Genomic DNA, 27990 nt, shown 5'->3' with positions numbered 1-27990 from the left:
TTTAAAATTCAATTATTTCTGAAAATTCACACCTATTACTTTTTACTAAAATCTTTTCTGCATTAGTGATTAAAAATTAATACCATTGAAAAAGTTATTTTAGAATTCAATTATTTAACATAAATTTAATTATTCACAGAAATAAAAAATTGAAGATATTGTGTCTTAAAGTTCATTGTGATTATAAAGATTATGAAGTATAAAAAATGATTTTAATTCAATTATTATTTTCTAGAATTATAAATAATTTTTTATGAAAATAATTGAATTCCTTAAAAAATTTTTATTATTTATAAAAATAATTGAATTCCTGTGAAATTTTAATTATTTATGAAAATAATTAAATGTTTGCATACAGTTTTAATAAATTTTTTTTTAATTTTATTATATTTCAGACAATCTTTAATTTTTACTAGATAAAGTATTTTTGGGGTTTAAGTAGAAAATGTGTAGTTTTGCCAGCCAATATATTTTTTTACTAAAGAAAGTTTTTTCTAGGAAGTATTTTTGGATTTTAAGTAGAAAAAGTGAGTTTTTTTTCGGACAATATTTTATTTAAAAAAGAAAGTTTTTTCTAGAAAGTATTTTTGTATTTTAAGTAGAAACAGTGCAGTTTTGTCAGACACTATTTTTTTCCTAGTTAAAATTTTTATATGAACTATTTGTCGATTTTAAGTAGAAAAAGTGAGGTTTATTCAGACAATATTTTATTTACTAAAGAAAGTTTTTTCTAGAAAGTATTTTTGGATTTTAAGTAGAAACAGTGTAGTTTAGTTAGACAGTATTTTATTTTTAATAGTTAAAATCTTTATATGAACTATTTGTCGATTTTAAGTAGAAAAAGTGAGGTTTATTCAGACAATATTTTATTTACTAAAGAAAGTTTTTTCTAGAAAGTATTTTTGGATTTTAAGTAGAAACAGTGTAGTTTAGTTAGACAGTATTTTATTTTTAATAGTTAAATTTTTTTCTATAAATATTTTTGGATTTTAACTTAGAAATAGTGAAGTTTCATCAGACAATATTGTTTTCTACCATAGAAAGTTTTTTCTATGAAGTATTTTTGGATTTTAAGTGGAAACAGTGCAATTTTGTCAGACAATATTTTATTTTTACTAAGTAAAATTTTCTGTATGAAATATTTTCTCAACGGATTTTGATTCCTTATAGTTTTAATTGTATGTTGAGATTTTTTCGAATTTTTAAAAGGCGCAGAACATTAAAAAAAATAAATTGTTTACAAAAAATCTATTAAATAATAAATAAAAAATGAACTTTTTAAAAATTTTCTAATTCTAAACTTTTATAAAAAAAAAATTTTTTTCATCTGAAATACACTTTGATTTATGGCAAATTGTAATTATTTACCTGTCACACTTTATACTGATGTTTAAAAATATTTTGTTTCCAGGTTATAAAATCAGCCCGAAACCATGTCGAGTGGCAAACATGTTGGGCACAGAGGGCACATGTATGTTCGTGTGGGAGTGCATCAAGTCAGAGGGCACACACGTTGGAGTGTGTGTTGACACATTTATGTTCGGTAGTTGTTGCGTTCATAATGCAACGAGTAATAGCATAAGTTCTCACAATCCATCCACCTCATCCAACACATTGAGGCCGACCTTGGCCGAGGCCCTGTCGAGTGAATCGACAAGGCTAACGTTGACGTCTCTCTCCGTAACGTCACATCCATCATCATCATCATCATCATCTTTATCATCCAGCACAACACTGCGACCCCAGAGTCAATTTCAAGGCTCGCAGAAGCAAGCTGTTAGTACCACTAGTCAGTTATTAGGTTCAAAGAATCAAGGCGTAAGCTCGACAAGTCATTACCATCCTCCTCATCATCATCATCAACAACAACAACAACATCATCATCAAACCTTGGGAACATCCAAACCAAGTGTCAATTCAACAAGACCTTATAAACCACTACAAGTGAATTCAAGTCGACCTCTACAAAAGAGGCCGCACGCAAAACCCTCTTCTGGTCAGGAAGACAGACATCATCAGACGTCCATTAATCCCGGCCAAGTGGCGGGATTCTGGGAGAAAAATTCAAGACCACAAGTAGTTGGTGGTCATCATCATCAGATGATGAAGACAAGGCCCGAGTCTGCGGAACATCGACCAGGCCATGGTCAACAATCGTCGAATGACCATCATCAAGTGCTGCAGGATAAAATCGACAATAAACACAGCACTTTATTGATAAGACTACCAAACAAGAATCAGGGTTCGATCAAGGGCCAAGAGCTCAGGCCACTTAGTCAGAGACCTTCGGAATCGCGGCCCGACGACAGTAAAAATGAGGAGAGTGATCTCGTTGTCCAGGAGACGATCCACAGGCCGAGCATCAATTCCCTAGATGATAAAGTAAGCCGTTGATATAATAAATTAGCTATTTTCTGAAATACATTTTCAGTTCCTCGAGAAAAAAAAATGTTCTGAATATTTTTGGGTAATTATAAAGTCACTCTTTATTAACTATATCTTGAAGCAGAAAAAAACGATTTTTGTACATAGTTTCCAAAATAATTGGTATCAGTATTTAACTAAAATTTTTCCTTATAAGTATTGGGCTTTAAATTTAAGTTATGTTAATACTTTTTTGGTACCATCTGCAGAATTTTGACTGGTACCAAAAGAAGAATGGCCTCTGGTACCGAAGAATCCAAATTAAAATTGTTATAAAGCTACCAACAATGTAAAGACAGGTGTGGTACCAAAGTTACAAAGATACCAAAGTGCTTTTTGTCACTTTTTTTTGCAGAGAATAAAATTTTACTGGTCCTCTATTGGTACCAAGACTAAAATTCAGTGTAGCATTCAGTAAAATTTTTGGCATAGATAAAAGTTACCTCCAAAGCCTTGGTACCAGACATAAAATTAATTAAGAGGTCTTTTAATAAACCCAAAAATATTTATATGATAAAAAGAATAGGCCGATATGATTTTAAAAAACAATTCTCTTTTCAGGATAATGTGAATAGTTCGCACCTTAGTTTAAATTTTATCCACACTGAACCGCCGCAATGGGCGACAAAACCGGTAACCTCCAATCATAAGCCTTCGATAGATTATTCAAAGCCATATTTTACACTAAAAACATCAACACATCGACCGCAATTAATGAATGGAGGAATGGATGATAGACCCATGTTTCATTTGAAACCTGACAGTCATAATAAACCCAGTAAATCGTCAACGACATCAAAGCCCACGTATTATAGCAGTCAATCAACCAGGTATGTCACCCAGAAATTTAATTTTTATTTACTTCAATAAAAGAAAAATTATTATTTAAGAAAAAAAAAGTATTTGGAAAAATAAAGTAAAAGATACCAAAAAAAGATCTTAGAGAGAAAAATATACGAAATCAATTTCAATTTTCAAAAATTGCAGTTTTTGTTAAATAAAATACTAAAGCTTTAACAATTCACTAGAAAGTTTGTAATTTATAAAATTTTACTTGTTTGAGAAGTTTATTAGGAAGACATTTTCCAATGTAAGTACTATTATTAAAATGTTTCTTTCGTAATTTCATCTAAGAATGTTGGCAATTTTCTTTCAATATTTCGTAAATTATTATTGATACTTTCTAACGTTTTATTCATAATAATAAATATTTTATTCTGTGAAATAATAATCCATCTAAATCCATCCAAATGCGCAAATTTTTCATTCAAATAACCGAATACTTTATCAAATAAATATTTACTTGAATCAAATGATTTTTACGTAATTCAAATAAATTGTATTTGTAATAATAATTTTAGTATATTTGAATCAAATATCGTTTAATTGACTTAAATAAAAATTATTTGACACAAATAAAAATTATTCGATACAAATAAAAATAATTTGATACAAATAAAAAATTATTCGATTGGGTACCATTAATATTTGTGTTTTCTGTAAAAAAAAATGCTGCCAATTTTTTTTTTGACTATATCTTTGATACAATATTTCTAAAGTGGTACCAATCATTGATACCAATTAATATTTGTCATTGTTAGTAAAAAATTTTGTCGAACCACTTTTTGTATATTCTCATAGAATTGAAAAAAGCAACACTTAAAACGTCTTTTCATTGTAGCGCAGCCGGATCTGTACCACAAACACCACACTGGCAAGTGACGACGGAACCAGCGTTCGTCACAAAAAATCAGAAACCATCGTCAATTAAGCCCATTACAACATTATTTGAAACAACACGACCTGGTGGTTCTTATTTTTGGTCCGAAAGCAGTTGGACGCCACCGAGACCATCAATGAAGCCACACTGGACGGATCATCCGAATCTAATGCAAAATGGTCCCGAGAGTTTTCCCCAGAAACCAAGTTTTAAACCAACGGAAATACAAGAAGTAAGTCGAGCAATTAATTACGAATCTTTTCGCCGAATATTATTATTCTTTTTATTAATTTTACTATTATTACTACTTTTGTGTAGTAGAGTGACTTTTCACTGATTTCCCTGACCTGTGGTATCGCATTGGTACCAAGAATTAAATTATGACTTGTACCAGATAACACTAAAGAATTCCACGAAGATTTGATACGAAAAAAGAAATACAAATGAGGTACCAATGCTATAAACGAAAGTGTAACTCACTATTTGGCTAAGAATATTATTTCTACTTTCCTTTTAGTGGTACCAATTGGAAAATTAAATCTGGTACCAGTAGAAAAGAGTACCAATGTCAACTTTATGTCCGGTACCAAAGAATTAGTTTTGGTACCAAGTTCTAAATACAAATTTTTGAAAATACTTGCTACCAAAACTATTTTGACAATAATAATAATAGCTCCGCTACCAAGATTTTGCAATATTTTTGGTTTATAATTTGTCGCCAGAATTGCTGTCAAAAGTAAAATACAGAAGAATGCAGTGACAAAAAAGAGTAGAAAAGAAAATTGCAAATAACAATAAAGTGAAATCGACAATTTAAAAAAAGAAGCTGAATAGAAAAGAGAAAAGTAAAATAAGAAAATTTCTAAATAAAAATTGAAAAAAGCAACACAAGAAAAATGTGAAAGTAAAATTAAAGAAATAAAGAAGAAACCAGAAGATAATACCTAACGGATGTTGAGACCTTCTCATTAAGATCTCTGCGAGAAAAAGCCTAAAAGAATAATTTCTCACAGTCTCGTTGAAAAGATAAAATAATGAAGCACACTTTTCCTTATTGAACCTATTCTTTACGAGCAGAATGATATAGAAAGTTATGGAATTACTTGAAATATTCGCGAAAAGTCCAATAGAGGAGTGCAAAAAGAAAGAAGAAAAAAACTCATAATATCCTCGAGAGGTTGAAGACATTAATGCCTTTTGCTGATTCGATGTGTTTTTCTCATCGACATTTGCACATAGAGAGAAAGGCATGTAATATCTCTTGCATTTCATAAGAAACAACAAAGATCCGTTTTTTTATCTCATTCTTCTTCGACTATTTGCTATTTGTCATTATAAATATGATTTGTAGAAAGTTAATTTGACAGTATTAGTGTATTCCTGGAATATATTGCTTTTGTTGAGAGACGTTAATGAAACTATAGAAAAAAAAACGAACGACCTTGAGAAAAAGGCAAACGAACCAAAGTGCATTTTCACGCGGAAGTTTAGAGATTTTCTCGATGCACGTCCCTCAACCTGTAAATGGACAGAACGAGAAAAAGAAGTCATCGCGACGACTTCAGTTATTCACTGATTAAAATTGGAAAGTATTGCTATATCAAGTTTTTCCGGGAGGCGAATAGTACTGTGAGAAGAAAAAAAATTCAGGTCATCTAATGGAGGAACTAAGGAACGTGTACTGTGAGAATATAAAAAAAAATCATATTACTACTGGGAGAACAAATATATGTTAGTGCAGGTGGTACCAAACAGATGATATTATTCAAACTTTACCAAATCAAAAAGACGATATTTATGTTACTTCTCTGGTACCAACTGGAAAATTTCGTTTAGCACCAAAAAAAATGATCCCTACTGCAATAGATTCCAAATTAAAATTTCTAGGAAGGTACCAAGAAATAAATTATGTCCGGTACCAGAAAACTATCAAAAATACTACAAAGATTTGATACCAATATAGAATTACAAGTGGTACCAATGCTATAGACAAAAGTGTAACCATTATTTAGCTAAGAATATAAATTGTACTTTCCTTTTAGTGGTACCAATTGGAAAATTAAATCTGGTGTAGGAAAAAGCTCTGGTACCAGAGTTGAAATTATAGCTACCACTAAGATTTGGTAAAATAATACCTTTCTATAAATTTTAATTTGGAATCCTTGGTACCAGACACTTTTCCTTTGCTACCAGTATTCTACAGATGGTACCAAAGAAGAATGTAAATAATTCTCATTAAAAATGAGAAAACCTTGAATTTTTTAATTTTTTAATTTTTAGAGGTAAAATAATGTGTAAATACTATTGAATAATGAGCACGTGTCTCCTCTTTGCAGAATGATTATCATAAGCCCTTTGGTGCAGCACATTTTATAACAACATCCTATAATGAAACACCGACGAAACCGCGACCAACGAAAAAAACAACCACGACTACCACCACGACCACAACAACGACGACAACCACAACTCAAAGGCCATCTTCAACGACGACATTGTCAACATCGACCACATCGGAAAGTCTTCCTGAAAAACCTCAGAGAACCGGATCTGTTTTGACAATACCGGCAGCAGCCGAGAGTCGAAATATGCCATGCGGTGTGCCGCCACTTTTTCCCCGACCGGAAACGCGAATCGTCGGCGGTAAGGACGCTGCTTTTGGAAGATGGCCCTGGCAAGTCTCAGTTAGGAGGACCTCATTTTTTGGATTCTCCAGTACACATCGCTGTGGAGGCGCTATTCTCAATGAAAATTGGATTGCCACTGCTGGACATTGTGTCGATGAGTGAGTCAATTCTTAATTCTAATATTCGTAACATAATTAATTGATTAATTTGATTCATTTTTATTTTATTTTCATTATTTTCATTTATTAATCGAATCGTGAATTACGAAAAAAATTTTCGACATCTCTTTCTGAAAACAGTAAAAGTAATTTTCAAATAACAATTGATAGAGAAAATGACTCTTATGGTTTTTAGAGTTGAGTCCTTTTTGTAATATACCATTTAATTTAATTTATTGATTAGTGAAATTAACTTAATTAACTAAAATAATTTGAATGTTCTTTCATTCATTCACTTTTTCTGTCCCACACACTCTGAAGTTGTCTTTTGTTTATACTTTTACTTTTTGTTATCCTTAGATAGATTTTATATTATATTATTATGTTATAATTATTTTTATTTTACAATTAATTCAAAATTGGAATGACAAATAGAAATCATCAGAATTTTTTTCACTTCTTTTCATTGAAAGACTAAAATTTTGTTAAATATTATGTTTTGTCAAATTGAAATTATGCAGATTTTTGTTCTTTATTTCTAAACAAAATTAGAAAATTGTTAAACAACTGTGATTGAGAAATAGAAAATTTATTTATTTTGCATTATTTTTGTTTATGAATCACAATTTTTTAAACAAAATTATTATTTTGTTTTAGAAAAAGAAGAAAAATATTTGCACAATTTCTATTTTTAATCTTATTTTTGGAACAGGATTCTCAATAGGAATTAAGACATTCAAAAATTTCAAATTCAAACCTTTTTGATATTAAACAAATTATAAAAAATTGTTATAAAATATAAAGATATCGATTGCTCCGAGTCGAAGACTCGGAGTGATCGATTTCCTCATGTTTTCTAATAATTAAAAATGACCGAGAGATAAAATCATTATTTTATATTATAAGAATATTGTTACTGTAACTTCATCAAAATTATAATATTTTCATCATTTTAGTTCAATTATTATTTTCTAGAATTTTAAATTATTTTTTATGAAAATAAAAAATTAATTAATTAATTAATTAATTAATTATTAATTTCGAAATTCTATTAATTTTTTCTATTTAATTCAGAGAAAAGTCAGGGATTTTTATTAAAGGTACTGAAAAAAATTGAATTTTTATAATTAAATTATAAAAGAATTTTAGTTAAAAACACACTAAAAAAATTGATAACAGAAAATTGATAACAGAAATTCAATTATTATTATCAAAAACAATAAAATTCTTCGCAGAAATTTAATTGTGTTCAGAAATTTTTTAAAATTCTCTCCAAAATTTCAATTATTTTTATAAATAAATAATAAAATTCTTCTCCGAAATTTAATTATTGTCGCAAAAGTAATAAAATTCTTCGTTGAAATTCAATTATGTTTTTATTTTTAATAATTTAAAAAAATTCTATTCAAAATTTCAATTATATTTATAAATAATAAAATTCTTCTGTGAAATTCAATTATTTTCAAAAATTTTAATATAATTCTTCGTAAAATTTCAATTATTTTCAACAATTTTAATAAAATTCTTCGCAAAATTTCAATTATTTTAAAAAAATTTCCCCACTAAAATGATTTTCAATATTCTACTATTATAATAAAATTTTCGAAAAGAATTTAATTATTAAATAAAAATTTAGATAAAATTCTACACTAAAATTCAATTATTTTTCAAAAAAAAAATAAAAATTCCACAAGAATTCAATTATTTGCATAAATTTTTTCGAAAAAATCAAACGTTTTAGAATTTGTCAATAAATTTTTCACATTAATTCAATTATTATTTTAGAAAATAATTAAATATTCGTGTAGAATAAAAGAACAATTTTTGAAAATAATTGAAGTCCTACAATGAATTTTATTAAAAGTTCTAAAAATAATTGAATTCTTGTTATGAATATTGTTATAAAAATATTCAATTATTTTTAAAACTTCTAATAATATTCATTACAGGATTTCAATTAATTTCAAAAATTTTTCTTTCATTCTACATGAATATTTAATTATTTTCTAAAATAATGAAAATTTCACATGAATTCAATTATTAAGAATAAAATTTGCATAATTTTTTTGAAAAAAGTCATTTGTTTGAAACTTTTTTCATAAAAGTTTTCAAAATAATTAAATTATTTAAAAAATAATTTTATAAAATTCTACGCAAACATTTAATTATTTTCATAAAGAATAAAATTTTTTTTGTAAATTGAATTATTTTTATAAATAATGAAACTCATCACAGAATTTCAATTATTTTTTATACAATTTTAATCAAATTCCTTAAAAAATGTTTTTAAAAAAAGAAATTCAAAATTATTCTTAAAAATTGTCTTAAAATCCGTCACAAGAATTCAATTACTGTTTAAACATTTGTTTAAAATTAAATTTAAATTTCAATTTCAATTAAATTTTAAGAAACATTCAATTATTCAATAAATTATTTATTTTTGTATTTAAATAATTTTGTATTTAAAATTATAGATAATAATTGAATATTAAAAGCATTAGGTATATTATGAATTTTTAGAAATAATTGAATTTTGAAAAAGGTTTTAAATTAAAATCTTTGAAAATTTGAATCTTTCATACTTTTTAATCAAAAAAATAAAGATATTTTTATATTCTTATTTAAAAAATTTTTTTAAATTTTAAAAAACTTAATTCTTATGGAAAAAGGAAAAATAATAATCATTAAATACTTATTTTATATAAAACTGTTGATGTTTTGGAATAATTTTGCAATTAAAGAATTAATATTATTAATAATAATTAATTAATATTTTATATTAATTAATTAATATTAATAATTAATTATTATTATTTAAAATTGATTAATAATGAAAATTGTTGATCTGAAGTTACAAATTTAGTTCAAGTTAAATAATTCAATTAACTTAATTTAATTAACTTAATAATTAAATATTGATTAAATATTAATTAAATATTGCTACAAAAGATTAAAAATATTCCCTCTTGATAACAAATTTTAAAATCATTTCCTTCACTGGAATTTTAATTACGAGAATAATTTCAATAATCGTAGGAAGTTTAGAATTTAAAAAATAACTGATGGAAATTGACAATAATTTTTTTTCTCAATTAGATTTGTCTAATTATATAATTGTAGGAAAATTTACGATCTATTATAATTGCATTTTGGAATTTTGTTTTAAATAATTACAGGAGAAAAAAATACTGTTAAATTTAAATGATAATAACATCAATCATCTATTATTATTATTATTATATAATATAATTATTATTTATTAAAATTAACATTTCCCTCTTTAAACTGACACTAAAATTAGTGTTTAAAATTTATTTTCCTCTTTACTCGAAACTCTTAATTAAATATATAGTGATCAGTGTTGAGATAATTAATAAATAGTTGTAAATAATATCCACTGTAATTTCTCGTGCATCGTTATTAAACCTGAAGAGGCCATATTTCTGTATAGTCAATCAAATGATCCTGAGAAGCGATGGATTGAAAAAGGGGGAAAAAAGGGAAGAAAAGGAGATATAAGAGGATAAAGGAGGATAAAAGAAGATAAAAGGAGATAAAATGAGATAAAAGGAGAGAAAAGTGAGCAAAAAGGAGAAAAAAGAAAAAATAATGTAAAAAAAGGAAATTAAAAAAAAAATTCTAGATTGCTACTTTCTGGTGTACTATATAGATATATTTTCCTCCTTTTATATTTATTTTCCACCTCCTCCTTTTTTTTCCTTCTTTTATTTCTATACATACAGTCTTCCTTGAGAGTGGATTTATTTAATGACATTTTTAATATCTTCGTTATTTCTCATCGTTTACTTGTTTCTGTCCTATTTTTTTTTTTCCCGCCGTCATTTTTTCTCAATTTTCTTTTCGCAGAGTATTTACTTCCTTCATTACATTATCGTCCGTTAATGCTTCTTAAAAGACGCATCCTTCATTTTCTGCTTCTCTCAACTGTAACTTTTTCTCGCCAAGGTGGACTTGAAGATCTTCCTAATAATTCCATTATCCTTGTATTTTTCACTCGTAATGACATTTTTTTTCTGCTAGTTTGCTTAATCTCTTTGCGATCTTTTAGGGGGGAAAATTATTGTTTTTTTTCAAATACATGTCAATGGAGTTAGTTTAAAATGTTTACAGTTATTCAAATCTGTTTTTTTTTCTTTTTTTCATGGTAGGATAATTATTTTATCAAATTAAATTTTTTTTAAGTCTTTTCACACTTTTTTGAATATTTGTGGAATATTTATAATAATAAAAATAATAAAAACAAAAATTATTGAAGTAAATTAGTATTTAATTTATATATAATAATATTATAATAAATATTAAATAAAAAATTTTTAATTAATCATAAAATTAAAAAAAATTAACTATCATAATCTTAATAATCAGTACTTTTTTCTTCCTTGTACAGTTTTTTATTTCTCTTATCTTGTAATTTATTTTTTGTTCGATAGCTTTTTTCCTGACTCTTTTTTTCTTCTTTCTCAATTTTTTTCTTCATAATATTTTTTATTCTTCTTCAACATCTTTATTTTCTGGTACCAATGTCTTTATATGTTTCCAGTCTCTTCTCTTTTTATCTTCATTTTTCTCACTTTGTGCAAAATAAATAATTAAATTTTTTACCAAACCCATTTTTTTAGTAAAAAAATTTGCATAATTTCTATTTTATAATCACAATTTTTATACAAAATTTTATTTTTTTTAAATATTTAAACAATTTCACGTGATTCCGTAAATGCACCCATTTTTATTAAGTTTTTCTAGAAATAGATACTTTGAAAATATTTAATAAAGAATATTGAGCATTTTTCTGTTTTTTAATTTATTTTAAGAAAATACTTCATAAGAAATTTTATTTTATTTTATTTTAGCAAATGTTACGAGCGCTAGCGCGCAGAACGTGATATTCAATTTATTATTGTTATGCAAATACCAAAATTTTTTATTTTCAAATATAAATTTTTTAAATAATTTCATAACCAAAATTTAAAAAATTCACTTATTAAGTACAAAATTAATTATTACTGTTCATATTTTCAAAAATTTTAATAAAATTTCACGAAAGAATTCAATTACTTATACTAAAATTGTAATAAATTCTTCTAAATAATTCAATTATTTTTTAAATATAGTAAAATTCTTTGCAGGAATTAAATAATTTTTATTCCTATTGAAATAAAATTACACGAGAGAATTTAATTATATTTTCAAAAATTTCCATAAAATTCAATTTCAACAAGAATTTAAAATTCTCTAAAAATAATTCAATTACTCTCAAAATATTTTTAAAAAATTTTATATAAAAATTAATGTTAGTAAACATTATTGTTAATTATCTATTGACATGAAAATTAGAAAAAAGTTTCTATTAATTTAAGAAATCAATTTAATTCTTAGACTCGTTTTCTTGTATTCAAAATTATTTTTTTTTTCAAAACAAAAAAACGGTTTTTGTTTCATAGGAAATTTCTATAATTCAAACAAATTTCCTTTAAAACCAAAAAAATTTCTCTTTAAATCAAAGAAGTTTTATTATTATTGATATAGGGTCAAAAAAATAATTAATTTTAATTTAAACAGGAAAATTTCTTTGCAATAAATAAATTGTTTTTGAGTAAAAGGAATTTATTTGATAATATATTTAATATTAATATTAATATTAATATTAATATTAATATTAATATTAATTTGATAATATATTTAATTTCTTTGCAATAAATAAATTGTTTTTGAGTAAAAGAAATTTATTTGAATTAAAGAAATTTCCTTAGAATACAAAAAATGTTCTCTCTAAATCAAAGAAGTTTTATCACTGATATAGGATCGAAGAAATAATTCTTTAATTAAAAAAAAATTGGTTTGAAAAGAAATAACATGTTTTGGAATCAAAGAAAGTTTTGAGTCAAACTTTTTTGAGGCAAGGAAATTTTTTTTTTACGGTCAAAGAAAATTTCTTTCAATCAAAGAAAAATTAATTTTTAACGGAAAAAACGTAAAAGCAAACATTTTTTTCTAATTGCAGTTAACTAATAATAAATTAATTTAATAGCAAATTAATTATTAAAATTAATAATAAACTTAAATATTTATAAAACATTGTTTAAAATTTTTTTTCAGTTTGCTGATATCTCAAATTCGAATTCGAGTGGGAGAATATGATTTTTCATCAGTCCAGGAGCGACTTCCTTATGTTGAACGAAGTATAAGTAAAAAAGTCGTTCATCCGAAATATAATTTCTTCACATTTGAATATGATCTTGCATTGGTGAGACTCGAGACTCCATTAACGTTTGTCGCACATATTTCTCCAATTTGTTTACCTGCTGCCGATGAATTACTTATTGGAGAAAATGCCACTGTCACTGGATGGGGAAGACTCAGTGAAGGTGGAACTTTGCCCTCAGTGTTACAAGAGGTAAATCATATTTAGGAGACAATTTTAAATGCTAATTGTTATTTTCCACATTTAATGTTATTTTATACACAAAGACGGAAATTTGTTGCTTTTTCACTTAATAGCTGAATATTGCATGGAATTAGTAATTTATAATGAGAATTTAATTAATTGTTCAATTTTTAATTTAATTGAATGTTTAATTTTAAATTTAATTAATTGCAAAATTTATTATAATATCAATTAATTAATTATAGCAAATAATAAATTGATTAGTTTAATTAATTGTTAAATTTTCAATTTAATTGACTGTTGAATTTTGAATTTAGTTGACTGTTGAATTTAATTAATCGCTACATTATTAATTTTATCAAAAATGGTAAATTAATTAGTTTAATTAATTGTTAAATTTTAAATTCAATTGACTGTTGAATTTTGAATTTAGTTGACTGTTGAATTTAATTAATCGCTACATTATTAATTTTATCAAATGGTAAAATAATTAGTTTAATTAATTGTTAAATTTTGAATTTAATTAATCGATAAATTATTAATTTTATCAAATAGTAAATTGATTAATTTAACTAACTGCTAAATTTTGAATTTAATTGACTGTTGAATTTTGAATTTTAATTAAATGCAAAGTCATTAATTTTATCAAATGGTAAATTGATTGTTTCAATTAATTGTTAAATTTCTAATTTAAATAATAATTCCTAGATTTTGAATTTAATTATTTGGTGAATTTTAAAATTAATACTTAATGAATTGTCGAGTTTCGAATTAAATTAATATTGTCAAATGTTTAATATAATTTTTTGTTGATAAACTAAATTTTAATTGATTGTTAAACTACTAATTGAATTGATTGTTAAATTACAAATTTTTCTTATTCACGGAATAAAGAATTCGTGAAATAATTTAATTAGTTACCTATAGAATTAAATACTTTCATTAGCTATGGAATTAACTATAATTAAAATTAAAATCAATTAACTGTAATTAAATGTTTTCATTTATTTTTTCATTTTTCAGGTGTCCGTTCCAATTGTGAGTAACGACAGATGTAAATCAATGTTCCTTAAAGCGGGAAGACACGAATTCATACCGGAAATTTTTCTCTGTGCCGGATACGAATCAGGAGGTCAAGATTCGTGTCAAGTAAGTTATAAAATTACATTTTTTTCAAAGAAAAGAAATTTAAAAACGATAAAAGTTTATTTAATTTTTGACATAATTCTATTATTAAATGTTAATTTTTTTTAATTCTTTCATAGTTAAGTATTTGTAAATTTCGAAAAAATTTCACCTCTGAATATTTGAAGAACATTATAGAAATTGAAAGAAAATATTTTTTTATAAATCAGAAAAATATTTTTCTGCAATTTCTATTTAGAAATTTTTAAATTTCTCCCTGTTAAATATTCATGTTGAAAAATATTAAAGTAAATTTATGATCACACAATTCTGTTAATTTTTTTCCCGAAAGCAATAATTTTTTTAATAAGTATTATTAATTATTGTACTCTTTCCACTGCAATAATAGAAAAATAGTTTGCTCGGGGAATTATATTAAAGTTCTTAACTTTCTTAATTCTTAATTTTTTTTTTTAATTTTGAAAGAAATTTTATTAGAAATTAAAATTTTTTCTAAAATTTTAATAGAAATTAATTACAATTTTTCAGGGTGATTCTGGAGGTCCTCTGCAAGTTCGCGGAAAAGATGGTCGCTACTTCCTCGCTGGCATTATTTCCTGGGGAATTGGATGCGCAGAAGCCAATTTACCTGGTGTTTGTACAAGAATCTCGAAATTCGTTCCTTGGATCATTGCCAATGTTGGCTGATCACTTTCGTGGAGATCTTCAAATCATCATTTTTCTTTTTGTTCTGAAGTCTTTCACTTCTCAACATCATGTAAATAATATTTTCCTTAGTAATTAATTTTTCAAATTTTCACTATTAATTTCCTTTGATTAAAAATAAAATTAATTTCAATTTTTTATGGAAAACAATTTTTTTAATTTGCAATAGAATAATTAATTTTTTAACCAAGATAATAAATTAATTTTTTATCCTGAGGTAGATTAATTAATGTTTCAACCGAGACAAATTAATTAATTTTTCTATCGAATTTATGTTATTTAATTTTTATTACGAATTAATATTAAATTAATTAATTTTTGAGAGAAATTAATTTTTATTTTGATTAATTAAATAATTAATTTTTTGTTTGTGACAAATTAATTAATTTATCAACCGAATTAAATTAATTAATAATTAATTCTTAATCCGAAAGAAATTAATTTTTCAACCGAGAAAAATTATTTTTCGTTCGTGTGATAAATTAATTAATATTTCATTCAAGAGAAAGTAATTAATTTTTATCCAACAATTTTAATGAATAATAAAAAAAATTATTGAATAAATTTGTTGGATTTAAAAAGAATTTTTCATTTTTGAAAAAGAAAATTCTCGTTTGTAATTATTTTTTCGAGAAATTTAATTAAAAACGATTGAAATTTTACAAGGAATGATAATTGATAGTTTATCGAACTTGATTGAGAAGATTTTTTTTTTGCAGGAACCAATGACACGACTGATGAAAAAATATATTGTCGATTATTTTTCATTATCCATAAACGATATTAGAATAATACCGATATTTTTTTTTTTTTTGATTCGCTTTAGTTTTGAGATCAATATCGCATTGCTCAATAATAATATTGATGCGAAAAATGATCGAATATTTGAATGAACGTTTGAGATCATTAACGAGACGTCTTTTTTTCGCATGACGCTGATAAATCATTGTAATATAGTAGCTTTACTTTTTTTTTAAAAATAATTATAAAAACACTTCAAGTGTTTCGATCATTTATGAATAAAATTGTGCACCAAGACTGTGTACTATTTTCGTGACTGCGCATTTTTGCAAATTTTCATATTTCTTTTTTTGTCATATTAAATTATTAACTTTATTATTATATTATTATTAATAATAATAATAAAAATAATAACTAAATTTGAATTTATGAACATTTTTACTAATTCAAATTTAAGGAGAATAATAATGAAAGTAAATGAATAATTAAAAAAATTAAAACCAAATAAATGAAAATTGTCAGTGGCAAAAGCTACCGTGAGGTTAATTTATTATTTGTTATTATTATTTATTATTTTCAATTTATTATTACGAAAATGAAGAAAAAAAATCAATAAAGAAAAATTGGCGTAAATCGTTTGGAAAAAATATATCAAAAATAATTTTGACCGTTATAAAAGGCGACAAGAAAAGAAGAAAATTTGCAATAAAAGTCACGAAACTAATTGATCTGTGCCAAGACGTATTTAATTCGAGGCGCAGAAAATGTATTTATATATAAATACGCATATACGATAAATAAATAATATATTCGCATAGCGTTTACTATTTATAGGTGAAATGAAATAAGAAAGTCCCCTCTTGTGACTTACATATTAAAAAAAAATCTCCTTCAAATGTACAGAATTAGAATTTTAAATTTCTGATTACATCTTTCATGGGAAAGAAAAGACAAATTTTTTATTCTTACATTCGAAGAAAACTTGCATTTTTTTACAACAAATCTCTCTATATTTCTTGTCATATTTATTTATTTATTATTTGTTTTCTCTTCATTTCTTTTCTTGCTTTTTTGTTTTGTTATTTAATTTTTATCATTTTGCATTAAAATACTTTTTATTTTGTGATATTTTTAAATATTTTTAGTTATTTAAATTTTTTCTTTACTTTTTACGATTTTCTTCTGTTTTTTTTATATTTTTTTCTTCCTTTCTTCATTAATTTCTTTCGGCAAGTTCTAAACTATGTAATTAATTTTAATCAATTGCAATTAATTAGAATTAATTATAATTAATTGGAATTAATTGCAATTAATTAGAATCAATTATAATTAATTGGAATTAATTGCAATTAATTATAATCAATTGAAAGTATTAAAAATTAATTATTATTACACAATTACAAAATTACATAATAATAAATGGTTATTAATTATAATTAATTGAAATTAAATGTTTTAATTATTTTAGCAGGGAATTTAAAATTCTTGATACTGTTCAGTAAAGTTTCCTTATCTTTTTGTAAATGCTAAACTCTTGCCCTGAGACATGTTGTGGATAATTTTTTCAATTTCTCACATCTCATCGAATCTCCGAAGCCAGAATTGTTTCGTAATTTTTTTTTGCGATTTTATGATTAATCTTTTTTGACGCTATTTTTTTTTTATTTACACGAATTTTGTACAGAGCACGATTTAATGTATGTGTGCAGTTAAAATATAGAAACTCTTAATTTTATATGAATATACTTATAAATATTATAAATATTATAAATATAATTATAAAGATAATTATAAATACCTATATATATTACTGTTTATAGATAATAGCCCTATTATTTATAACTATTGTGAAATAAATATACAAATTTATTACTTTTCATTTTCTTTTATCGACTTTTTTGACAAAAAAAATATTTTTCTACGAGGTAAGAAAAATATGTAAAAATTTAATTATTTTTATGATAATTTTTCCTATTACTAAAGGATTTTTTTTAAATTACCCTTTTGTAATTGTAAATTTTTTCAACGAAGATGTATTTTGTCAAATTTGAATCCTTTCAGATTTAACAGAATTTTTTTAAAGTAAATAATTTTTAAATAAAATAAAAAACTTTTTCTATAAAATCTTACAACTTGGTATAAACATTTCTTCTCTATCTTAAATATTATTAAATTCTTTTAAAAAGAATTTTTAATCATTAGTTCATAAAAGTTTTTAAAGTAGCAGAAAATGGACACTTTTAAATTTTAATTTCAAATATATTATTCTATAAAAATTATACTAAAAAGATCATTTTTAAAAATATTTTTATGAAATATAATTTCTGATTAAATTTGAAAATTATAATTTTCAAGTATATTTGAAATGTTCGTTTAATTATTTATTTGTTTATTTAATAAAGTATAAAAAATAAATATGCTTTTTCTAAAAAATTACATTTTTGAGGGTAATTTGTTTATATCAAAAAATAAAACAGTAAATAATAAATAAATTATTATTTACTGTTTTATTTAAAGAAACTTGTTCGTTTGTTTGTTTGTTTTTTTAGTATAATTTGTTTATATTTATTTATTATTTATTGTTTTATTTAAAGAAACTTGTTCGTTTGTTTGTTTCTTTTTTTGTTGTTGTAAATGTTCCTTTTATGAAATTTCTTTTTTGTAAACAAACTCGTAAACTACATTTTCATTATCAGAAAAAGAAAAACAATCAATTATTGATAGTTTTACTAAAAATATATTTTTAATTATATTTGAAACGTTCGTTGTTTATATGTAATAAAGTATAAATGATAAATATACTTTTTCTATATAAAATTACATTTTTTAGTTTACCTAATTTGTTTATATTTATTTATTATTTATTATTTTGTTTAAACAAACTTCTTCGTTCATTTGTTTTTTTATTGCAAATATCCTTTTGTTAAAATTTCTTTTTATATAAAAAAAAGTCGTAAAGTAGATTTAACATTCGAAACGTTCGTTTAATTATTTATTTATTTATTTATTTAGTGACCTATTTTAAGGATAAATATACTTCTTCTATAAAATTACATTTTTCAGAGTAATTTATATTTATCGTTTTGTTTAAACAAGCTTGTTCGTTTTTTTTTAATTGTAAATATCCTTTTTGTGATATTTCTCTTTATACAAAAAAACTTCTAAATAAGATTTTCAATATTAAAAAATGAAATAAAATAAGAAAAAAAAATTAAATAATTATACTAAGAATATAATTTTTGATTGTATTTTAAAAATAATTTTTATTTATATTCGAAATGTTCATCTAATTATCAATTTGTTTGTTTGGTGAAGTACAAGAGATAGAAATATTCTTTTTCTATGAAGTGGCATTTTTTCCAAAACACTTTTCTTTTAAAATTGTTTTTTGATGTACATAACAACAATTTTAAATGAAAAGTGTTTTGAAAAATTATTTTCAAAATGTTTCGTCTAAAAAAACTTGTTTGTTTTCTTTTGTTGTAAATACCCTTTTTTAAAATTTCCTTTTGATTTTTTAATACAAATTTCTAAACTAAATTTTTAAAATAAAAAAAATAAATTGAAACAAAAAGAAAAGAAAACAGAAAACAATCATATTAGAATAATAATATCAATCAATCAATCAAAGACATAAAATAAATATTTGCAGAAAAATTTTTTCTTTCCATAATTTTTGAATAAAATATATTGACATCAGTTTAAACTATAATATCCTTGAGTTGAGAGGATCATCAATGCGACCAGCAATTAGTGTAGCTGTAGTTTCAGTATCGATGATAAAGTAAAGAAACGGATGTTCAGCAACAAAGGATACAGGACCAGCCCTTTCCAGGAGGCCATTTCCTATGACAAGTCGAAAGTATCAATTATTATAGATCCGTTATTATGAAATACTGCAAAAAACAAAAAAAAAAAAAAAAAAAAAAAAAAAAATGAAGAAGAAGAATAAGAAAAAATGCACAAAAAAAGAAAACATTAATGATTGCATTGGAAGCTCACTTTAGCAAACAGTAAATACATTTTAAAGTATACTCTTATGCTATCATTAGCGTAGTTACTGTGGAAGAATAACATGATTACTGTTATTACATGATTTCTTATTACTGATATACTTGTATCTAAATCTACATTAAGTGTGCAATTGAACTTGGGACGGAGAGAAGAGAGAGAGAGAGAGAAGGAATAAGGCTATACGACTTTACAGTTTTTCGTCTTGAGAAAACTTGTCTGATTATTGATTTAGTTTAAAACGAACTATTTCAGCTTGTTAGAGTTGTTAATAAGTATAACTGTTTCGAAATCATTGTCTAAAGAGCTTTCTCTGCTTTCTAGAGATTTTCAGTTTTTTTTCTTCTTCCTGTTTTCGACCTATGAATGCAAATGATAAATAGAGTGTATTAAATTTCGAAGTTTTCATAAGAATTTCAAAGTTATTAATTATTTCGTAAATTATTAATCATTTTTATTATTTCAATATTTCAATATTTTATATTTCAATACTTCAATATTTTATATTTAAATTTTTCAATAATATTGTTAATTAATTAATTATAAAGTCTGTTATATATTTCTGCACATTTTCATTTTCGATTTTTTAAAATTATTTTCTTATTTTTATTACTAAATTATTGAATCAATATTGATAAATTTCAACACGGAGAAAAATAGTTAGCTATTTCAGCTAATTTTTAGCTACCTTAGCTAACCTTAATTGCTATTATATGGATAGCAATTATTGTTAGCTAATGCAGCTAATAATTAGCTAAAATAGCTAAAAATTTTTGCTAAAACAGCTAATTATTAGCTGTAATAGCTAAAAATTCGCTATCCATATAATAGCAAACTCATTTTTCTCCGTGAAATTATTGAATTAAATTTATAAGAAAAAAATAATAAATAAACAAATTACTAAATGGGTAATAATGAAATAATTAATTAATTGAATAATAGACACTAAATATATTAGGTAAAAAATAAAATAAATAATTTTTATTTAGTTATATTCGTTTAATTAATAATCGCAATTATTATATAATATTATTAGTAATTATCAAATGACTATATTAACCGGTTATTAACCAAATACTTTTATCAAAATTAATAATTTTAACACTTTCATTAAAAATAGTTATTTATTATTTTAATACTTTTATTAAAAATATTTATTTAAAAAAATATTTTCATTAACAATAATTATTAAAAATATACTATAATTATGAAAAAGATTTATTTAATGAATATTTTTGTTAAGAACAATTATTTCGAAAATTAAAATTCAAAAATTAAATTGCAGTATAATTTTAAAATGTCTTGATTTTCTTAAAATTTTCGTTCATTTGAAACGAATAGAGTATTGGATAAATATTAAAGTCTATATAAATCGTTTTCTTTTTGTATTAGAAAATTTTGATGAAATTGAGTAGAGAGGATTTTATGGGAATATAATAAAGGACTTCTTCCCAATGGGAAATGCCAGTGTAGTGCCGATGTTCACCACTGGCTTAGTACTCAGACGATTGTTCGGCGTAGTCTAGCCGAGCCTCGACAATTAGTGCTGGCGCAGTACAGAATTTTTGTTTCGCCAAAGCTTGGACAAGCCACGGCGGCAAGTACTGGCTGAGTATAGAAAAATTGTTCACAACGCTCTTTGCCAACATTGCTTTTTTGACATAAACTTGAACAAAATTATAAAAAAAGTTTATGAATGTTTATAAATATAAATTTATTCAAAAAATTAATATTTTACTTTTTGGTTGTTTATTTTTTATTCTTATTAAATTTAATAATAACAATTTAACACAATTGTCTAATTTTGTAAATAATAAATTATTTAAACAAATTAAAATTATAAACAAAATTTAAACTTTAATCTCAATAATAATTTGGTTCCTATTAAAATACTATTATACTTCTTACTATGAATAAAAAATTATTAAAAAATTACCACGTAATTTAAGAATTACGTAAAATGTTAAATGCTATAAGTAAAGTAATTTAATTTAATTATTAAAAATTTAGTTTAATTTATTTTATTTCAATTTATTATTTCTAACGTATCCCTATTTTTTTCTCATCTTTGACTCAATAATTGTATGTTTGAATGATACTGAGATGTTAATACTTTACTGTACACATGTGTCGTTAGCATAGTGGTTAGAGCGTTAGTCTGTTAGTCCGTAGGTCGTAGGTTCGATTCCCCTCGTCAGCAATTTTGTTTATTTTCATAGGTTTGCGATATTTCTAGATTCCAATCGTTAGGTACTAAAATATGAAAATCTAATGCACACTTACTGTAATTGTTTATTATTTAATTTTTAAATGTTATAAACAATTTTTTTCTACTTCATTTACTATATCCATTGTTAGTCTCCATCTTTAATACAATTTCTTTAAGAAGAGATATATTTTATGAATAATAACTATTTATTAATATTATTTACCATTTTGTTGTTAAATTATTTATAATTATTAATTTACTACTAATTAATAACAATACGGCATTTATTGCGGCAATATTCTCAGCCAGCACTGGTCCAGTGCTGCGCCAGCGCTGTCTGGCAGCACTGACAGACAGTACTTCGGCAGCGCCAGACGGCGTTATCATCCCAGTGCCATGCCAGTGCTGGCTCTCAGCCTTGCCGCCAGTGCTGCCAGTGCTGGCGCAGTACTACGCCAGTTGTAAATTTCCCATTGGGTTAGTTGCTCTACGTTTTTGCGATCACCGTATAATATCACTTAAATTTTTATCATTTTTTTGTTGCCTGTTTTTTTTTTATTATTATTTGAAGAGTTCATTAAACTTGATCCTTTGAGCTTTCAATATTCACACGCAAACACACACGTACAGAAAAATTTTATTAAAACGATGAGATAAGCATTATTTACATCCATAAAATAGTTATAACACAGATACAGTGGAAATTGCTTCGTTTAATTCAATAAAAATAGGGAATAAAGTCAGATTAAATGGAGCATATTATTACAGTAATAACCATTGCTTTTATTTTCCGAATAGAATTATTATTATTATCATTAAAAATAATTATTAAAAATAAATACACCTACTTTGATTAAATAATAAATATTTATGACAGAGTTTACTAAATTACTTTTTTGTGCCAAATAAAATTTTTTGAACAAAATAAATTTTTTTTTGAACTAAATACAATTTTTTTGTACCAGAAAAAATTTATTTGAACCAATCAAAATATTTATGAACCAAATAAAATTCTTTTGAAACTAAAAAATGTTTATTAAAAAACGGCTGTTAATAGAAATAGTTATTGGAAGAATACTTCTAATAAGAATAATTATTGAATGAAGACTACTATTAACAATAATTGTTAAATAAATATGTATTTTTATTTGAAGATAATAACAAAAAAAATGAAATGAGAAAAACTAAAACAAATTGATACTAAATTTATAAGTTTTAATAAAAGACTTTAATAGAAAAAAGTAAAAAATCTTTTATTTTCTTCGATGATCTAATTTCATTGAATGCCAATTAAAATTAAAAAGAATAAAAATAGAAAAAGAACAAAAAAATTTGGTACCAAAGATGTTTACATAACTGGTACCACTTATTTATTGGTACCAGATGTAAAATTAAATCTAGCAAAGTTTTTAACTCGACTGGTACCAGATTTTAAATTAAATCTACCAGAGTACTTAACGTTAGTGGTACCACTTAATCTCTGCTACGTGATTAATAAATCTATTATTTGGTACCAAAGATAAATGTCCTTGGTACCAAATATTTATTTGACTGGTATCACTTAATTGCTGGTTCCAGATATAAAATGAAATCTACCAGTAATTTTTTTGGTACCAAATATATTAATACAGATGGTACCAAAAATAGTTACTTAACTGGTACCACGTAATTGCTGGTACCAGAGTTAAAATTAAATCTACCATAGTTTTTAACATGATTGTTACCAATTAATAACTGGTACCAAATTTAAAATTAAATTTACCAAAGTTCTTAACATGACTGGTACCACTTAATTGCTGGTACCAGATTTTTAATTTAATCTACTAGTAAAATTTGATACCAATGATGTAACTACATATGGTACCAAAGTTTGTAACATAAATAGTACCACTTATTTATTGGTACCAGATTTAAAATTAAATCTAGCAAAGTTTTTAACACGACTGGTACCGTTTAATAACTGGTACCAGATATAAAATTAAATCTACCAGTAATTTTTTGGTTCCAAATATATTAATACAGATGGTACCAAAGATATTTACACAACTGGTACCACCTAATTGCTGGTACCAGAGTTAAAATTAAATCTACTATAGTTTTTAACATGACTGGTACCAAATTTAAAATTAAATTTACCAAAGTTCTTAACATGACTGGTACCACTCAACTGCTGGTACCAGATATATAATGAAACCTACCAGTAATATTTGGTACCAATTATATTAATACAGGTGGTACCAAAGATATTTACATGACTGGTACCATGTAATTGCTGGTACCAGAGTTAAAATTAAATCTACCATAGTTTTTAACATGACTGGTACCAATTAATAACTGATACCAAATTGAAAATTAAATTTACCAAAGTTCTTAACATGACTGGTATCACTTAATTGCTGGTACCAGATTTTTAATTAAATCTACTAGTAAATTTTGGTACCAAAGACGTAACTACATATGGTACCAAAGTTTCACAAAAACTATTAAAAACTCTTTCGGTAATATTGTAAACATTTTTTTTATATTTTAAAAATATTGTTTTATATTTCTTCAATATTTTTTTCATATTTTCAAATTTTTACTGAACTAAATTTCGAAACATTTTCACAAATCTCCAACTCGAGTATATTACTGAAAGTCTATAGAAAAATAATGTAACTATATACAATTAGTAAGATATGCTCTAGAGAGGAAAATTACATTTTCTTCTTTCTTTTTTCTTTTTTTTTTAGTTATTGAAACAATGCGCAAAGAAGTTGTTGAAATGAAGGCAGATGGATTTGAAAAGAAGACACATACAGAGAAAAAGAGACAGAGAGACAAAAGTATTTAGAAACAATAAAAAAAGATGGAATTGATAGTTTCAGCTTAATGAGTGAAAAATTCCTATTTTACTTTGAAAACGGTCTTTAGCGCAAGGTCTCCATCTCTTTATTTCTTCAGTTGACTCATACAGGATATCAGCTATTAAATTCAACAAAGTTTATCACAATACTGAGAAATTTCCCCGATTGTAAATAATACCTTCGACTACTTTGTCGTCAATTATACCATTTCGAATTTACGTGAAGGAAATCTAAATATCTAAATTGTATAATTAAACTTTAATTAATTATTGGACATTTTTTTTCGAAATTTTTGTTAATTATTTACTGCTTCTTTTTTATTATTTTTTTATTTTTTGAATATATTATAACTCTTAATGAATCTTAATCACATTGCATTTATTATTTATTTTATTTCTATTCATTCTATTTCTATATTTAATTCGTTTATTTTTAGTACCTTTATTTTTATTTTATTTTTATTTATTTTTCTTTCATTTATTTTCATTTATTTTCTTTTAATTTCCTTTTATTACTTTTTTTTAATTAACCCTTTTTTATTTATTCTATTTTTATTTATTTTCCTTTAATTTATTTTATTTTTAGTTATTTTATTTATTTTCCTATTTTTTATTCTCTTTTTTTCCATTTATCTTATTTTTATTTGTTCTATTGTTATTTTACTTTCTGTTTAGTTGACTATTTGTAAGTATCAATTTTAAATTCTGGTGAGACTAAAAAATTGTTTTATAAATGTTTCAAAACAATAAAGAAATAATTTTTATTTTTGTTGTCAATTTTTAATATTTATTTTTAAAAAATATATTAAAAAATAAAATTAAAAAAAATTAATAAAAAATAAAATTTTCTTTTCTTTTATTTTTTTTTAATCTTAATTTCTATTGTAATTTAACGAAGAAAATAAAATTAATTAAATTAAAGAAAGTCGGAGTTTATTGAGAAGGAAATCTTTTAGGAGAAAAAAAACAGTAATTTTTCTAGGCCGTGTCTTTTAACGGAGCAAATCAATGTTTCTAGAGTAGTGGGTCTTGGATTCATTATCCGGAAAAAGTCAAAGAAGAAGAGACTTTTACATATATTTGACAGTAAATTTAAAAAGTGATGCTCCTTAACACTTTGAAATATTTTCTATAATAACAATAAGTACGATGGGGGGAAAAAAATGAGAGACGGTACGTGAGCTTTATTTTGGTGACCCAACTCAACAATAGCAACGTGGTCAGTAGTTAAAGTCAGTAATGGTCAGCCGTGCATTCAGACCACGTGCCTAAACTGATTCATTTTTAACTTTATTTTCAAAAAATCAAGAAAATTATTAAAATCTTTCATAAAATTATTTTTATAATAATTAATAATTTTTTGAGAGAAAAAAAATTTCTGACCTTTTCAATGGTCAGAAAATAAAATCTTTCAGAAAATATTCCGACTCTCTTTGGATTTTTATTTTTCTTAAAAATTAACAGATCTTAAAACCCATTTGAAATTTTGTAGAAACTATGCTTTTGTATCTACAAAAAAATTGACGAATGAAAAAATTATTTTTTATTTTTGAATATCATTCTTTTTTTTAAAACATTGTTTTTAGGTTGAAAATGCTGAAAAATACCATTGTTATACAATATTTTTATATGGAAATTCACTTGTTTATTTTTCTAAATAATTTCAAATCATAATTTTACTTATATTTTTTTATTTTTAAAAATTATGATTTGAAATTAATTAGAAAAATAAACAAGTGCATTCCCATATAAAAAAAATTGAATAATTTTTGGTATTTTTTAGCATTTTCTCTGGGTGAAAAAAAGTTTTTTGCTTTTAATAGAGAAATTATTTATTTTTAAATTATTTGATTGAAATAAAAATTATTTGATTCAAGTAAATATTTATTTGGTAATTGACAAATAATCAGTTATTTGAATCAAATAAATTTTTTTAAATGAATATTATTATATACAAAATTCAATTTATTTATATTTTATTTTTATTGATTAATAATTAATCAACAAATAGTGAAAATTTTGAGAGGAAAGGATATTAAAAAAAAGAATAAGAGAATTATTATTATTATTATTTTATAGAGATTATTTATATTATGGACAGTGCGAAAGTGTGCGTAGAAAGCATAGAAAAAAGAACCTGGATAGAGAAATCGATAAGAGTCCCGACGTGGTGGAACAATTAGAGGAAATTCTTGTTGTGACGACTCACTAGAGCTGGTTCTATCGGGCTCCATATAATTTCTTATATTAACTCCAATACTTTGTTGCACGTCACGAGCATAAACCCCAATGTCCGGTGTCATTGGCGATAAATCTGCTGCCCTTGGCTCAAAAACATCCCTTATTCCTAACTAAAAAATAATGTTAAATAAAAATCACAGTTTTTCTAAGAATATCAATTTGAGACAAAAAACGTATCGTTTTTTTGTCTCAATTTGATATTCTTAGAAAAACTGTGATTTGGAAAAAAATAATAATTAAACAAATATTATTTCCTCACAATTCGAAAATTTTTCTGCACTTTTTTTTAATTAAAGAAAAAATATCTTTTTCTTTGAAAAAAATTTAATAGCAGAGTAAAGGAAAAAAACATAAAATCGGAATTTTAATTTTTTTTTTTGAATTTTCAATTGGTACTGGTACTGAAAGTTTAGTAAAAAACAATAATAATATTAAAAATTATTATTCAAAATAATAAAGATTATTATTCAAAATAATGAAAATTATTATTCAAAATAATAAAAAAAAATTCTTGTTGGTCATTTTTTGTATCCTACGAATAAGGACCAAGTTATAAGATAATTTTACGAAACCACTGCAAACTGTTTAATAAATTTTTGTATTTTTTTATATTTTTTCTTAACCCCTTAACAGTCCATGGCCCATATATGGCCACGAAAAGTCGTGCCACCTTTGCGTCTGTGGCCATATATGGCCATCTCAAAAAAAAAATACTAAACATGATTTGATTTTAGTAGCGAAGTACATACTACTGTTT

General features: G+C 24.0%; 2 protein-coding genes across 7 annotated transcripts in view; one reads left to right on the top strand and one right to left on the bottom strand.

Moving 5' to 3' along the window:
- The window catches only part of LOC122500493 (serine proteinase stubble-like), a 136235-nt gene extending 119296 nt beyond the window's left edge, over window positions 1-16939 (top strand). For 2 of the 5 annotated variants that reach the window (XM_043609450.1, XM_043609452.1), the window contains exons 3-9: window positions 1412-2382; window positions 2986-3254; window positions 4106-4376; window positions 6481-6929; window positions 13047-13344; window positions 14359-14484; window positions 15010-15305. In XM_043609450.1, coding sequence (XP_043465385.1) covers window positions 1412-2382; window positions 2986-3254; window positions 4106-4376; window positions 6481-6929; window positions 13047-13344; window positions 14359-14484; window positions 15010-15168 — 2543 coding nt within the window. In that variant the 3' untranslated portion in view covers window positions 15169-15305. Of the gene's footprint in view, window positions 1-1411; window positions 2383-2985; window positions 3255-4105; window positions 4377-6480; window positions 6930-13046; window positions 13345-14358; window positions 14485-15009; window positions 15306-15905 lie in introns of those variants that run through there. The other 3 variants (XM_043609448.1, XM_043609449.1, XR_006301484.1) reach the window with 2 other exon arrangements.
- Window positions 16940-19600: 2661 nt separating this feature from the next.
- LOC122500480 (A-agglutinin anchorage subunit-like) overlaps window positions 19601-27990 on the bottom strand; it is a 29003-nt gene continuing 20613 nt past the window's right edge. Inside the window, exons 8-9 of one of the 2 annotated variants that reach the window (XM_043609422.1) lie at window positions 27130-27343; window positions 19601-19773 (exon numbers count right to left, since the gene is read on the bottom strand). In XM_043609422.1, coding sequence (XP_043465357.1) covers window positions 19634-19773; window positions 27130-27343 — 354 coding nt within the window. In that variant the 3' untranslated portion in view covers window positions 19601-19633. The remainder of the gene's footprint in view (window positions 19774-27129; window positions 27344-27990) is intronic. The other variant, XM_043609423.1, reaches the window with a different exon arrangement.

The sequence above is a fragment of the Leptopilina heterotoma genome, unplaced genomic scaffold (genome assembly GCF_015476425.1).
Source record: "Leptopilina heterotoma isolate Lh14 unplaced genomic scaffold, ASM1547642v1 Lhet_187, whole genome shotgun sequence".
In the NCBI taxonomy this organism is placed as follows: domain Eukaryota; kingdom Metazoa; phylum Arthropoda; class Insecta; order Hymenoptera; family Figitidae; genus Leptopilina; species Leptopilina heterotoma.
This window is presented reverse-complemented; position numbering and strand designations above follow the sequence as displayed.